The sequence below is a fragment of the Tachyglossus aculeatus genome, chromosome 16, assembly GCF_015852505.1.
Source record: "Tachyglossus aculeatus isolate mTacAcu1 chromosome 16, mTacAcu1.pri, whole genome shotgun sequence".
In the NCBI taxonomy this organism is placed as follows: Eukaryota; Metazoa; Chordata; class Mammalia; order Monotremata; family Tachyglossidae; genus Tachyglossus; species Tachyglossus aculeatus.
The window spans coordinates 24,726,106-24,742,671 of record NC_052081.1 but is presented as its reverse complement, the minus strand read 5'-3'; the positions used below and the strand labels follow the sequence as shown (position 1 = coordinate 24,742,671).

The window sequence follows — 16,566 nt, the reverse complement described above, 5'->3', positions numbered from 1 at the left end:
TATATGTACATATTTATAATTATAATTCTATTTATTAATGATGGTGCATGGATCTATAATTCCATTTATTTATAATGATGCTACTGATGCCTGTTTACTTGTTTTGATATCTCTCTCCCCACTTCTAGACTGTGAGCCCGTGTGGGTAGGGATTGTCCCTGTTACTGAATTGTACTTCCCAAAGTCTTAGCACAGTGCTCTGCACACAGTAAGCGCTAATAAATGCGATTGAATGAATGAATGAATACGAAGTAATCAGGTTGGACACAGTTCTTTTACATGTAGAGGTCACAGCCCAGGAGGAATTATGAGAACAGGTCTTTAATCCCTATTTTATGGATGAGGAAACTGAGGCATAGAGAAGTTAAGCAACGTGCCATCAGGCAAGTGACAAGAACTGGGATTAGAGCCCAGGTTCTCTTGATTCCCGAGGCTGGGCTCTTTCCACTAGGCCATGCTGCTTCATTAATGATGCTTAGGACGTCTCTGAATTTATACCGTGTTTTGTGATCACCATATCCAATCCCATCAATGACATCAGGTCCCTAAAAACTGCATTATTTACCCCCAGTCCCTCTGTCTTCCAGAGCTTTCTGGTTTTCCCTTTCTGCATTCATTCTCCTGCCTCTCCATCCGCTGCATCGCCTGCTCCACCTAATGTTCATTCATTCATTCATTCAATCGTATTTATTGAGTGCTTACTGTGTGCAGAGCACTGTACTAAGCACTTGGGAAGTACAATTGTTCCTGTTGCTGCTACCACGGGCCCCTACGAGCTGCTAATCTGTTCACCAAGGTCAGCCAGGCCAAGGCAGGGCAGGGCAAAATATTCCACTCCCTGCAATCATTTCCTCTGCTAAGAAGACACATTCAATCAAAACACACTCCTCCTTCCCCTGTCCATTTACAAGCCGACTGACAGTACTAGTAATAATAATAATAATAATAATAATGATGGCATGTATTAAGCGCTTACTATGTGCAAAGCACTGTTCTAAGCACTGGGGAGGTTACAAGGTGATCAGGTTGTCCCACGGTGGGGCTCACAGTCTTATTCCCCATTTTACAGATGAGGTAACTGAGGCACAGAGAAGTTAAGTGACTTGCCCAAAGTCACCCAGCTGACAATTGGCAGAGCTGGGATTCGAACCCATGAACTCTGACTCCAAAGCCCGGGCTCTTTCCACTGAGCCACGCTCAGAAATAATAGTAGTAGTAGTAGTCACAGTGGCAGCAACAGCAGCAGAGCAGCATTTATTAAGCACCCATTTGACGCGATGCACCATAAGAACCGTGAGAAGAAGCATGGCTCAGTGGAAAGAGCCCGGCTTTGGAGTCAGAGGTCACGGGTTCAAATCCCAGCTCCGCCAATTGTCAGCTGGGTGACTTTGGGCAAGTCACTTAATTTCTCTGTGCCTCAGTTACTTCATCTGTAAAATGGGGATTAAGACTGTGAGCCGCCCGTGGGGCAACATGATCACCTTGTAAATCCCCAGCACTCAGAACAGTGCTTTGCACATAGTAAGCACTTAATAAATGTATCAGTATTAATATATATAAGAATGAAATGACACATTCCCTGCCCACAGGCAGTTTGCACTCTAATGGGGAAGACAAACATCAATATGTTTACAACTAGAGTGACCAAAATAATCACAGTCACACCTATGCACACATGAATGCTAAGGGATTGGAAGCAAGATTATCAATTCTAGAGTTGGCTGAAGGGATGATTTGGCTCAGGTTGCGAGGAAACAAATTGAAGGAAGCTTATTCAACAATTCCCTTCCCTGAAACCCACCCCACCAAGCACGTATTCCTCCTTTTCCTGTCCCTGTGTGATTTGGAGACCCAAATTCCAACACAAACCTTCCCCTCCAGCTATAGTAGCACCATTAACCATGTTTAACAAACTTATGTTGACTGTCTTTTCCAGTGATTCCCAGTTCCCCCACACCCCACTTCCCAGATGAAACTAAGACCAGGTGTTAAGTTCATTTTTTTATTAACCATGCCAACCTAATACGAAATGAATCAGAAAGAAAACAAAGCGTGAACTGGTGAAACAGACCGAAAGTCGTAATTTACCAAACAGAGAAAGAGGCACTCGGACTCACTGAAGTCCTGAGACCATAGGAAACACCGTGAATCTTGAAATCGAAATGGGTCAATCAGCCGGGTATGTGAAATGAAATCAGTAGTGATGTGAAATGAGCGGGTTGTCGCCTTAAAGGGGCCAGGGTCGAATTCCTTGAATCTCTGAAATTTAAAAAGCTCAAAAATTTGCTTTTACAGTATAAGGTCCCAAGGAAGATGAATTTGTCAATGAATCTCTTAATCTTATTTATTGGGGTCCTCCCGGCGGCAGAGCAACAGGGTAAGCAATTGGGAGAGTACGATCGAATTATCAGACACGTTCCCTGCCCTCAAGGACTTTACAGTCTATCCGGGGTGGTGGGGGAGCAGATGGACACTGAAATAAATTACAGATAGGAAGAAGATATTTTTTAATGGGCCTTAGCAGTTTGGCATGGCTGTTGTGCTTTCTGCTTGTAAATGACCTCCGCTCTGAAAGGCAGCCTCAGATGTAGAGCAGTTCAACTCATTGTACAGGATTTCATTATAACGACATTCCCATTTGCGGCCCTGATAATAATAATAATGATAATAATGCTACTTGTTAAGTGCTTACTCTGTGCCAAGCACTGTTCTAAGCACCAGGGTAGGTACAAGAAGTCTTGGGTTCAAATCCTGCTCCGCCAGTTGTCAGCTGTGTGACTTTGGGTAAGTCACTTAACTTCTCTGTGCCTTCTTTACCTCATCTGAAAAGTGGGGATTGACCGTGAGCCCCCCGTGGGACAACCTGATCACCTTGTAACGTCCCCAGTGCTTAGAACGGTGCTTTGCACTGACTCTTAATCCCCATTTTGCAGATGAGGTAACTGAGGCCCAGAGAATAATAATAATAATGATGATGGCATTTATTAAGCCCTTACTATGTGCAAAGCGCTGTTCTAAGCACTGGGGAGGATACAAGGTGATCAGGTTGTCCCACGTGGGGCTCACAGTCTTCATCCCCATTTTACCGAGGAGGTAACTGAGGCCCAGAGAAGTGAAGTGACTTGTCCAAGGTCACACAGCAGATGTGTGGCGGAGCCGGGATTAGAACCCAGGTCCTCTGGTTTCCAGGCCTGTGCTCTATACACTAAGTGCACTGCTTCTCTGATGGAGGAGGGTCTGGCTGGGCCAGGTTGAATATCAGGAGGGACCTGAGGATTGCCAGGGTGGCAGGGAGGTCTGCGCTCTTCTCCCACCCTTTCACGGCAAGTCCCAGAGTGGGAGATTGTGGATTCATGCCTCATGTTCAGGGAGCTTTTCGTAAGCAGATCATCAATCAATCAATCAATCAATCGTATTTATTGAGCACTTACTGTGTGCAGAGCTTCGGAAGTACAAGTTGGCAACATATAGAGACGGTCCCTACCCAACAGTGGGCTCCCAGTCTAAAAGGGGGAGACAGAGAACAAAACGAGACATACTAACAAAATAAAATAAATAGAATAGATCTATACAAGTTAAATAAATAAATAAATAAAAGACAGCCGTTAGAAAAACAAATAAGGAGAAGTGCCCTGCAAAACAGCCATGCCTGGGAGAAGTGGAACCCTCCCCCATCTTTCCATTACACAGTGACGGTTAAATGGGAGAACAGAGTGGGAGATTCAGGATCTTGCCTGATGGACTTGTGTTCCAGAACCCAGTCCCTGCGCCTCTGGACGGTAAGTTCCCTCTAGACCGTAAGCTCTTTCTGGACCATCAGCTCATAGAGGGGAAGGAATGTTCTACTGTACTCGCCAAAGCGCTTAGTACAGTGCTCTGCACGCAGTAAGCAGTCAATAAATGTGACTGAATGAATGAACTTGGCATAAAGGTAAAAAGGCCGGGAGGGTGGCACAGTACAACGCAATTGAGCCCCGAGGCAAGCACCTGTTTCCATTATGAACTGCTTGGCTTAGTAACGAACGCACTTTTGTCTTTCTTTGGCAGTTGCCTTTTCAGGTCTTGGCTTTACAACCTTCTACTTAGCCGGGAAGTTACATTGCTTCACAGAAAATGGGCGAGGGAGGAGCTGGCGTCTCTGTGCAGCAATTCTGCCCCTGTACTGTGCCATGATGATTGCCCTGTCACGCATGTGTGATTACAAGCATCATTGGCAAGGTGAGCCCGATGGCGCTTTCTCAACTTTCCTCGTGGTCTGCTGCTTTCTCTGCCAGAGTCGGAGATCTTGAAATGCCGTGGCTTTGCCATCGTCTGCTTTTATGTTTCGTTCTCGTTCAAAACTCCTTTTCAGCTTGGCCTTTTTCTGATAGATATTGGTGTGTGTCTGTCTTGGCATGTGTTCGGAGAGGCCCCAGAAGACCCCGGGTTAAGATGCAGATGATTTCATTCGCTCAATTGATCTATTTAGCATTTATTGTGTGCAGAGCGCTGTACTAGTGCTTAAAGGCTTAATAGAGTTCTTTTTTTATGGTATTTACTGAGCATTTCTGTGTGTCAAGAACTGTTACAAGCACTTAGTTCTGACCTAACTGAATGTGCATCATCACTTGGTTCAAATGTTGGGGCCTGAAATACCGCTTCAGTTTTTTGCTTGGGTCAATCAATCAATCAATCAATCGTATTTATTGAGCGCTTACTGTATGCAGAGCACTGTACTAAGTGCTCGGGAAGTACAAGTTGGCAACATATAGAGCCCAACAGTGGGCTCACAGTCTAAAAGGTCATTTCATGTGTTTTTCTTCCTCTCTTGACTTGCAATGTCTTTTCTGAGGGTAGGGCTTCTCGGGCTCCCAAATCCTATGACCTCAGCATTTGAAAGTGTCCCTAGTCCTGTTCAGTAGAGGTCAGGAGATTAAGTGCTCAATAAATATGATTGACTGATTGCTTGTTTTTGAGGTTTCAGCTCCTCTAGATCAATCAATCAATCAGTGATATTTATTGAACACTTACTGTATGCAGAGCACTGTAGTAAGCACTTGGGAAGTACAATACCACAGAGTTGGTAATAATAATAATTGTGACATTTGTGTTAAGCACTTACTGTGTAATTGAGACTGCGTGGGACAGGGATTATGCCCAATCAGATTTGCTTGTTTCCACTCAGCGCTTAGTACAGTGCCTTGCACATAGTAAGCATTTAACAAATACCCACTGTTGGGTAGGGACTGTCTCTATATGTTGCCAACTTGTCCTTCCCAAGTGCTTAGTACAGTACTCTGCACACAGTAAGCGCTCAATAAATACGATTGATGATGATGATAATATTGATAATAATAATGATATACTAAGTGCTGGGGTAGATACACATTGATCAAGGCCCACCTGGGGCTCACATCTAAGCAGGAGGGAGATCAGGAATTGGTTCCCCATTTTGCAGATGAGAATGCCGAGGCACAGAGAAGTTAAGTGACTCGCCCAAGGTCACACAGCCGGTATGTGCCAGAGCCGGGATTAGAAGCCAGGTCCCCTGATTCCCTGGCCCGGGCTCTTTCCACTAGGCTATGCAGCCTCCCTAATGGAAGACACATTTCCTGCACACAGGGAATTGTTTGTCCGAAGTGGGAGGCAAACATTAAAATAAATTAGAGGTGGGGGAAATGGTGGTGTATATGTGCCTAAGTGCTGTGGGGCTGGGGGTGGATATCAAAGTGCTTAAAACAAGTGTCTAGGTAACACAAATGGGAGGATGAGCAGGGTAATAAGAGGTAAGTCAGGGAAGGCTTCATGGTGGAGATATGATTTTAGGAGGTTTTTGAAGGCGAGGAAGAGGGTGGACTTTTAAATGCCATCATTATTATTATTATTATTACAAAGGGAAAGGGAGTTCCAGGCCTGAGGGACAATCTGTAGGCAAGGCGTTGGTAGTGGGATAGATGAGGGTGAGATACAGAGAGTGTCTAGGCTATCTAGAGCATCTAGCTCCTCTAGCCTGGAAGCTCACTGTGGGCAGGGAACATGTCTACCATCTCTGGTAAATTGTACTCTACCAATCACTTAGTACAATACTCTGCACACAGAAGACACTCAACAAATATGATTGACTGATACAGAGAGTAGGTTCGTGTTAGAGGAATGATGTGTGCGGGTTGGGTGGTAGTAGAAAATCAGCAAAGTAAGGCAGGCAGGAGAGAGCTGATTGAGTGCATTAAAGCTTTCAGTGAGTGCCTTAAATCTCGATCAATTGTAGAGGTGTATATAGTACCATCTGCTGAAAAGCGAGGTGTCTTTGCTTGAGAGAAAGGAAGGAAAGGACTTTTTGGCTCAGTTGTTTGCATCAGAGATTCCCCAAAGGAGTTTGGTATTCCAGTCCAACTCATAACCAGCAGAGGAATAAACTTCAAAAATGCAATAGAGCGACACTAGCACCCGAAGTCAATGAAAGGAAAGAAGAAAAAAAGAACTTTTGAGTCACTGTTGCATCTAAAAGAACCTGGTCTTATGTTAGCAATAGTCAGAGAGCCACAATTTTTTGTCTCATATAAGAAAGATAGATCACGGACCCATGTTTATCTCCTTTGGTCTGTGATTTGAGAGGCATTAGGGAAATGGGAGCAACTTCAAGATTAGGGTAACTATGTGAGAATTCTCTGGGTTGTGATAAAATGAGATTGGAGAGACGGTAAACGTAAAAAAGTAGCTAGAAATTTAAGTTTATTTAGGAGAAATGTAGTCGAAGCAATGTCGCCTAGTGGATAGAGCCCGGGTTTGAGAGTCAGAAGGACCTGGGTTCTAATCCCAGTTTTCCTACTTGCCTGCTATGTGACCTTGGGCAAGTCATTTCTCTCCTCTGTGCCTCAGTTACCCCATCAGTAAAATGGTGATTAAGACTGTGCGCCCCATGTGGGACCGGGGCTGTGTCCAACTCAATTTGCTTGTATCCACCCCAGTTCTTAGTACGGTGCCTGACGCATAGTAAGTGCTTAAGAAATATCATTATAATAATAATTATTGTTACTGCTTCAGAATTTCTCTGTTGTTTAGGATACTTTCCCGATGGTTTTCTTGTTCCATTGCTTTTCCGTTTGTGTCCTTTATTCTCTGTGGCTGATTCTCAGTTATCAACAAGTGAAACGTGGCCTATCAGCCAGTTCATTACAGTGAGTTTTGTGGTTGGAGTCCATATTGATTTAGACTTCAACCTTGAAGGCCAGCAGCTAACGATAATTGAGTGCCAGGGCACAGTCACAGGGCAACTGCAATGCTATTCTAGACACGTTCGAAGTGTTGACCTAATAGTGCTACCTTCTCTGTGGAGAGCCATATTCATGTTGGGAAACCCACTGCTGCTGCTTAATCCTTTCGGTAGGTGATTGAGAGAGAGAGAGAATGTGAATGAGGGGAGAGTCTATATCTGTGTGTGTGTGCACACGTGAACAGTTGGCATTTAATTACAGAAGCTCCCAAATGCACCTAATTAAACCACACATTAAGAATATAACCCTGGGACAAAATCAGGTTTCCTCTCATCTTTTCCCCTTCCCACTGCAATCCCCCCTCTCATCCTCTTCCTTCTTCTCTCCTCCCTATCAATATTTAGATGCCTTAAAGCTGAGGATAAGGAGAGGGGGGAAGGGGACGGGTTGGCAAAACATAGCGATCAGCCTATTTTCCCAAACCGCCACTGCCTGACATTTCAAGAATCTCAAATGTCCCTGTATTTCTGTGTTCTCTGTAGTATCTTAAACTTTACATCAAAGTCCAGACCTTTAATGCACTAGAGGGCATATGGAGTAAAGAATCTCAACCATGTGACTAAGAGAGTGTGTTCAATAATTCACAGATCTCCAGGAATTCTAGTGTTAGAGAAAATAAATGTGAAAATTCAGGCAGGGAAGCAATATAAGCATGCATCGATAATCGGGATCATGGTTCAAAATCAGAAGAGCCTATTTATAGCTGCCATCAGTAAAATTTGCAGTTGTGGCATGAAAATATTGTATAACCACCTACATCATTCTGTCTTTACAGCAGAAAATAGTGATTAAGAAGAGTTAGCCACACTCAGTTGAATACAGGCAGTTCTAGCCTTACTCCATATGTTTGAGAAGTCTCTTAAAGCCAACATCATTATCGCTATTGTCACTGAGGCATGAAATGGTCCTTTCAAAATACTCTGTAGCTGAAAGACATATAAAGAACATACATAGAGACAACATTCTTACCACGTAACTCAGAGAGATGGTGTCCACCAGGCACAGTTCATGTGTAGAGTGTTATTTTGTCTCCAATGACAATTACTTGCTGGTGGAGAAAGTGCTGACAGTCTAGACAGCCTAGAAGTCCCCTTCTAGACTGTAAGCCCATTGTTGGGTAGGGATCATCTCTATATGTTGCCAACTTGTACTTCCCAAGCACTTAGTATAGTGCTCTGCACACAGTAAGTGCTCAATAAATACGATTGAATGAAATACGATTGAATGCTGAGCTTCAACCAAAATCTCTCAGCTCACAGACCCCATGCTTGAAATATTGTTTCAGAATATTCCTGGCAAACAAGTCCTGGGAGAGATTTGCTGATAATTTACTTTTTAACTTTAAAAAGCTCAATTTGATGTGCCTTTCTTCAACTTCAAACCCCAGGCCCTGAATAACTGCTCCTCTCCTGAACTCATAAGCTGACCCACAAACCTCACACACACCCAGACATGTTTGTCTTGGTCTTCCTGAACGCTTCGTTCATTCATTCAATCATATTTATTGAGCACTTACTGTGTGCAAAGCATTAAACTAAGCACTTGCTTTATCCAATCAAACACCTCCAAAGTGTTACCATGGTATTGTCCCAGAGCAATCTTTTGTAGGAAATTTGGGGCCATATGGAGCTACTGTGATATGGGACTGGTAGAGACCTTCTAAACAGTTTTCACAGATTCTCAGTGTGCTGCATATAGGACACCAATTTTAAATTGGTGGGAGGCCATTACTATTTAGTTCAGGCAGGACCACATATACCCGTCATAGACTGATGAAAATATTTATTGTGTTTAAGCTTCTTAAAATAATTTCTCTCCCTGTCTCATTCTAGGTTTAGTAGTCTTTTTTATGATATTTGTAAAGGGCTTAATTTGTGTCAGGCACTGTATTAAGCACTGGAGTAAATACAAGCTAACCCGATTGGACACAGTCCATGTCCCATATGGGGCTCATGGGTCCCATTTTACAGATAAGGTAACTCAGGCACAGAGAAGTTAAGTGACTTGCCCAAGGTCACATAGCAGACAAGTGGCAGAGCATGGTTTAGAACCCAGGTCCTTCTAAATTAGACCACAAGGATTCTCTAGATCTCACCATTAAGAGCTTCTCATATTTCTCCTAGATTTATTTCTCCATCTGCGTAAATGTAGACTCTTGGTATCCATCCCATATGTATAGAATAATGCCTCAGATGCTTCTCCTTTTTTTCTTCCAAAGGTTTTTGTTAAGCACTGTACTAAGCTTTGGGATAGATACAAGGTAAGCACAGTCCATGACCCACATGGTGCTCACAGTCTCAGTCCTGATTTTACAGCCGAGGAAACTGAGGCACAGAGAAGTTGAGTGACGTGCCCAGGGCTACTCAGCTGAGAAGCATCAGGTCTGGAATTTGAACGTAGGCTCTCTAACTGCCAGGCTTATTCTCTTTCCACTGGACCATGCTGTTTCTTCAGAAGAAATAGTTTAATTGACTAGCATTCAATTTTATAGTCTATTTTATTCTTGTTCAGGGCTTTCTTCCATCTTTTTCAAGTTACCTTGTAAAAAAAAGAGAGAAAGAGAGAGAGTTATTCTTCGTCTTTGAAGATGATGCTTTCATCAATGAAATCCTTACCGTACATCTGATGTCCAGAAAAGATGTTGCATCTGATAGTAAAAATAGTTCCAGGCTACCACTCTGGAAACTACTATAGCAGGGGAAGAATCAGTAAGCCCCATGTGGGCAGGGGTTGTCTCTAGAAGGGGCGAGACAGACATCAACACAAGTAAACAGGCAGGCTGCTTTTCACATCTCTCCACATCTCGAAAAACCTCCTATTGCTACCATTTTCTCTTTACACATCAAGAAGAAACTCCTTCCCATTGTCTTCAAGGCTGTCCACCAACTCCCTCCATCCTCCGTATTGGCTCACTTCACCCACTGTTTCCCAGCTTGCAGTCCTTGCTCCTTTGAAATCCACCTTGGAAATGTACCTCATTTACAGTTCCCCCAATTCTGACCCTTACCCATGCTGTTCTCCCATCTCGGGTCTCCCTCCCTCAGCAATCTACTCTTCTACAACTCACCCCATCTTCAAAAATCTCCTAAATTCCCACCAAGTCCAGGATTCCTTTCCCGCTTAAATCATGATATCCCACCCCTAACAACCAAGCCTTCGTGAACATCTACGGGAACTCTTTTTCTTTCTTTATATATTCATTTGTACATCAAGTGTTGATTCAGCTATTTCACCCTGATCTACTCTATCTCCTGCTACAGCCAGATTCTTCCACCTGCTTTCATGAATCAATGAGTCAATTAATTGATCAGTGGTATTTTTTGAGCTCTTCCTCGGACAGATCATTGCCCTAAGCACTTGGGAGAGTACAGTCATTTTTGTCTGTTTCCCTTGACTGCTTAGGGCGCGAACCCTGATATCCTCATACGCTTCCAGGTGCCTATTAGAGTGTTCCTCTGCCGAAACGTGGGGACAATAATAATAATGATGGTATTTGTTAAGCTCGTACTATGTGCCAAGCACTGTTCATCACTGAGGTCTGTAAGGATTTCCCCTTTCTGCACTGCTGCATTGGCTCCTACACACTCAGGCACTGTTTGTGTTTCTCCCAGAAGGACACCCTATTCTAATTATTATATTCCAAGGAGGCTGGAATGTGTTTTACACCTGGTCTCAGGTTTGTTGCTTTGTCACATCGCTGTGGCTTGAAAGCATTTCATCCGTCTTACCTGCTAGTTCATGATTATCCCATTTCGGCTCATCGTGAAGCAGCTGTTGGCTGCTGTGCTCCTTACCCAGCTCACCATTTTCCATTCCTGAGGGGCTGGAGGAGTTGTGGGGGTCTCTCCCTACCAGCCAAGGGAGCTTTAGTGAGTGTGAGAGTTAGGAATCCTCCCCGCAAGGTGCGGGCCAATAGTCCCTCTAGACTGTAAGCTGGCTCTGGGCCTGGTTCTCTGAGAGAACAGGAGGCTTCGGGACCAAACTTTATTTTTTATAATGGTACTTATTAAGTGCTTAGTAGCAGGCACTGGGGCCGATACAAGACAATCAGGTTGGACACAGTCCTGTGTGTATACCTATCTATAATTCAGTTTATTTATATTAATGCCTGTTTTACTTGTTCTATTGGGTATATATATCTCTAATTCCATGTATTTATATTGATGCTATTAATGCCTGTTTACTTGTTTTGATATCTGTCTCCCCACTTCTAGACTGAGCCCGTTGTGGGCGGGGGTTGTCTCTCTTTGTTGCTGAATTGTGCTTTCCAAGTGCTTAGTCCAGTGCTCTGCATGCAGTAAGTGCTCAGTAAATGCGACTGAATGAATGAATCTGTCTACCAGTTCTGTTAGACTGTACTCTCCCAAGCACTTAGTGTAGTGCTCTGCACACAGTAAGCACTCAGGAAATATGAGTAATCGACTGATGAAATGGAGGTGAAATATCAAGCATTTTCCCATTTCAGGAGTTTTTTTGGAGGAGGTTTGGTGCCTTGTCGCTGCTTTATTTTCCTAGGTTCCTGCCATGATCTTTGTGGCCCTATTAACACAACTCATCCCTTTCCTAAGGGAAGTATTCCAAGTATTCTGAGTCTTCACATCCGAAGGCTTCAATATGATCTCAGTTTAGTAACCAAAGTGGTATCAGCCTGGGGGATGTTGGTCTCTGGAAATGAATTCAGGTACGGTAGCTTTCGAATCAAGAGGTACCACATCAGGTGAGCAGAAATCACTTCCTCTAAAAGGGATTTACACTCGAGTTTTCACTTTTCTGGATTCTCCAGGGAAAGAAGCAGCTCCTACCTCTATAGCCCAGCCACTCCGGCTACGTTCCTCAGCATGGCTTTGTGGCTGGAGCACCGGCCTTGGAGTCAATAGGACCTGGGTTCTAATGCCGCCTCTGCCACCTGTCTGCTGTGTGATCTTGGGCAAGTCACTTCACTTCTCTGGGCCTCAATTCCCTCATCTGTAAAATGGGGATTAAGAGTGTGAGCCCCATGTGGGGCAGGGACTGTGTCCAACTTGATTAACTTGTATTTATCCCGCACTTAGAGCGGTGCTTGGCACGTAGTAAGTGCTTAGCAAGTACTATTATACAGTACAGTATAGCCAAGTAGTGGACACATTCCCTGCCCTCAGGGAGGTTACAGTCCAGAGAGGGAGATAGACATCAATATCAGAAGAAATTACGGATTTGTATGTGAGTATTGGGGGGCTGAGGTAGGGGTGTAAATTCAAGTGGAAGGGCGATGCAGAAGGGAGTGGGAGCAGAGGAATTGAGGGCTTAGTCGGGGAAGGCCTCCTGGAGGAGATGTGGCTCCGAAGGTGGGGAGAGCAGTCGTCCGTTCATTTTGTTAAGGTGGGGAGAGGAAAGGAGAAACATTCCGGTGGCCACCTGAGACCAGTCTAATTACACGATGTTCTTTCCCACTTAGAAAACCTAACACTCACAACGGTGCTACCTGGGCCTTTTGTGGATGGAAAGAGTTAACACTTTACTCAGCCTTCTCTGCTTGATTTCCTCTTCCAGTTGGCTCTCGTTGAAAAACATATAGGCTTACCAATGTTGATTTATCGGGAAGTACCGTGATCAATCTGTCTAGGGTTTAAATTGCTCCTCTCCGCCCAAGGAAATACTTCATCATCATCATCATCAATCGTATTTATTGAGCGCTTACTATGTGCAGAGCACTGTACTACGTGCTTGGGAAGTACAAATTGGCAACATATAGAGATGGTCCCTACCCAACAGTGGGCTCACAGTCTAAAAGGGGGAGACAGAGAACTAAACCAAACATACTAACAAAATAAAATAAATAGAATAGATATGTACAAGTAAAATAAATAAATAAATAAATAGAGTAATAAATATGTACAAACATATATACATATATACAGGTGCTGTGGGGAAGGGAAGGAGGTAAGATGGGGGGGATGGAGAGGGGGACGAATGAGAATGAGAATACTCGAGACGAATGAGAATTTTTTTTATTAAGTTATGTTTTGGAACTCAACACAGAAGCACTTTTAGGGCACTCGAAGGAAGAGGAAGTTCTCTCCGCTATGCGTGTGCAGCATTGAATTGATCCTCCTGTCAGATGCGGAACATCTGGAAATTCGCAATTTTGATTCGGTAGCCTCCAAGTAATTTCAGAGTCCTGTGGAAATTATGAAAATAGACGGCAGGGATAAAGAAGCATTCTGCATGAGGATGTTTTGAGTGAGGAAACCCACCATTTGCTCAGTTCTGGGCTCTGTCCCACTTCCCACTCCCCAAGGAGCCAGAGGCCATCGCTGCGGAGGCTAGGGCAATTTGGAAAAAACTGAAGCAGTGAGGAGCCAGAGGAGCTCCCCTTCCTCTACCCCCATTTGCCCCCTCTTCAAGGATTGATTCTCTACATAATTAATAGTCTTAATCTTGGTTGACTACAATTTTCTCCAATTGTCGGTAATCGGTTGTCTGTAATTTGTTTCCATTTGCCGTGTTTCTGCCTCTACCCAACTGGAAGGGGAGGCCCACGTAGAGCAGGGACCTGGTCTGATTGTTTATCTTGGGTTCCAATCCTGGCTCTGCTACCTGTCTGCTGTGTGACCTCGGGCAAGTCGCTTAACTTCTCTGTGCCTCAGTTTCTTCTTCTGTTAAATGGGGATTAAATCTTACTTTCTCCTACTTAGACTGTAAACCCAGTATGGACAGGGACTTTGGTCAACCTGATTAGCAAGAGAAGCAGCATGGCTCAGTGGAAAAGAGCATGGGCTTTGGAGTCAGAGATCATGGGTTCAAATCCCCGCTCTGCCAATTGCCACCTGTGTGACTTTGGGCAAGTCACTGAACTTCTCTGTGCCTCAGTGACCTCATCTGTAAAATGGGGATTAAGACTGTGAGCCCCCTGTGGGACAACCTGATCAGCTTGTAACCTCCTCAGTGCTTAGAACAGTGCTTTGCACATAGTAAGAGCTTAATAAATGCCATTATTATTATTATTATTATTATCTTGTCCATACCCTAGTGCACAATAGAGTTCTTGGTACGTGGTAAGGGCTTAACAAATCCCACAATCATTTTATATCCTAGGGCTTGAGCACAGTGTTTGTCCCATAATATGCCCTGAACAAATGCCATAATGAAAATTTCACCGCTAACAGTATTTTACTGAAATACATTGCTTTTTCTCGGGGTTGGTGATTGGTCACTAAACCAGACCAGTGTGCATATTACTGTTTTAAGGCTCTAATTTGTGCCCATAGTAACTCTGCTCTCTTTTCGATTCTTGTTTTCTGCCTAGATTCTTTTGTGGGAGGAGTAATTGGCCTCATCTTTGCTTACATTTGCTATAGGCAACACTACCCTCCTCTGGCTAACCTAGCGTGTCACAAACCTTACGTGAGTCTCCGACTTCAGACGCCCCTGAAGAAAGATGAGGGGTCTGCAGTGGACAGCAGCCCGGGGCTGCCTCTCGAGGGGATGAGCGAAGGACCTATATGACCCACCCACAAGCCGAGAGAACTCTAGCCCACCGGGTTTCCCCCTCCGTCCTGGTGTCTTCACTTGGGAGCGAACATTCCCTGTAGTTTGGGTGGCTTTGGTGCTTTTTCAGCCCTCTTCTTGGACTCTGTTCTCTACTTGCTTCAGTTTTACATCGGGATCCATACCGTGCTGTTGAGTTCCATTTTTAAGCTGGAAGGCAAACGGATGGAAGATGGCAAAAGCGATTAAGAAATTGTTTCCAGGGCATTCCAGGTGGTCCTTTATCTACTCCTGTTAGACGTATCTTGGACTTGCGTTTTTCACGATACCGTAGTAAATCTCCGCCCGATGGATCCTGTGCCCTGGTCCTCCCGTTTGAAGGAGCGATTTGGAGCCAAAGCGGCAAGGGCACAGGAGGGCATAGACGAGAGAGGCTCTGGAATAGACACCAATGCTGTTTCCTCTTCTGCTGGGGACCGTTCTCATTTGTCAGTGCGCTGGAACACATGTGTCTCGGGTGAAGTGGAAACCCTGTTCTCCCACCCCAGCGTTTTCACAGCTCTAAGAGGCTTGGTTTCCGTTTGAAATGGAAAGAAGAGCTCTGCAGGTAGGCCGCCAGGTGCCAAAAACCTTAAGAGCAGCCGCCGATGCGGAGGCGACGGAACCAGGGCTTGATGGCTAAGCCCCACGTAGAAGCCTGGCCATCGGTTCTTCCAGCCTGAAGGAGCTAATGATGTTTGCATTTTTCCTCTGCAGAGGGCTACGCCCTCAGAGCTTAATGGATCCAGGACTTGTTGGGGCCCATCTCTGGGCCTTGGAACCTCTGGGCGTAGCCCTGGCGTCTGTTGATTTATTGGCAAGTGACGTGCAAATTCCTCTCTGCAGCAGTCATCACAAGGACCAGATCCACACACAGTGCAAGGGTTAGACCCTCAACACTTGGCTCACAAAAAGCAATTTCCACTCCTCAAATCGACCCGAGAAACAATACATTTGGGTTGGGATGAGCAGAGTGGAAGAGGTATAGGGAATTTGGCTCCTGGACTCTCATCCAGTACAAATTAAGCACAGTCTACCACCATTGCATTAATTCTCCGTCTACACCACCGTTCTGCATGGGCCCATTTAGTATCTGGGGTTCTCTTTTCATCCATGAAGAAACAGGGACACTGCAAAGTAGAAGGACTTCCCCATCGCTGTAAGACTGAGTAAGAATAAGAACAAACAATCGACAGACCAAGGATTAAAAGTCCCAGTCCTAATGGCAGAGACTCCTTTTGGAGCAGTGAGTTTCACATTTATGATGTGACAGGGTGACTTTCGGCCTGAGAGTTCTTCAAGGGCACTTTTAGGAAAAGGATCCGTTTCCTTTGTTTTCCTCTTTTAACTGGGACACACGCTACTCTCTCTCTACCAGTGGACCAAATGTGTGTACTCTTTCTCGGGGAAGACACCTGTCCGTTGAGTCAACCCAGCTCTATTTAAAAAAAGAGCTGGTGTTACTATTGTTCTAGATGAACGACGCGTTTTCCGAAAGCCCCAAAACCTTCCCAAAGAGTGGCACTTCCTCAAACTTATAATAATAATGATGACATTTATTAAGCGCTTACTACATGCAAAGCACTGTTCTAAGCTCTGGGGAGGTTACAAGGTGATCAGGTTGTCCCACGGGGGGCTCACAGCCTTAATCCCCATTTTACAGATGAGGGAACTGAGGCACAGAGAAGTCAAGTGACTTGCCCAAAGTCACACAGCTCACAAGTGGCAGAGCCGTGATTTGAACCCGTGACCTCTGACTCCAAAGCCCGTGCTCTTTTCCACTGAGCCACGTTGCTTCTCGTTTATT

General features: G+C 44.6%; 1 protein-coding gene across 1 annotated transcript in view; it reads left to right on the top strand.

Moving 5' to 3' along the window:
• PLPP4 (phospholipid phosphatase 4) overlaps positions 1-16,357 on the top strand; it is a 56,047-nt gene extending 39,690 nt beyond the window's left edge. Inside the window, exons 3-4 of the mRNA XM_038758127.1 lie at positions 4,048-4,218; positions 14,539-16,357. Coding sequence (XP_038614055.1) covers positions 4,048-4,218; positions 14,539-14,738 — 371 coding nt within the window. The 3' untranslated portion in view covers positions 14,739-16,357. The remainder of the gene's footprint in view (positions 1-4,047; positions 4,219-14,538) is intronic.
• Positions 16,358-16,566: the final 209 nt, after the last annotated feature.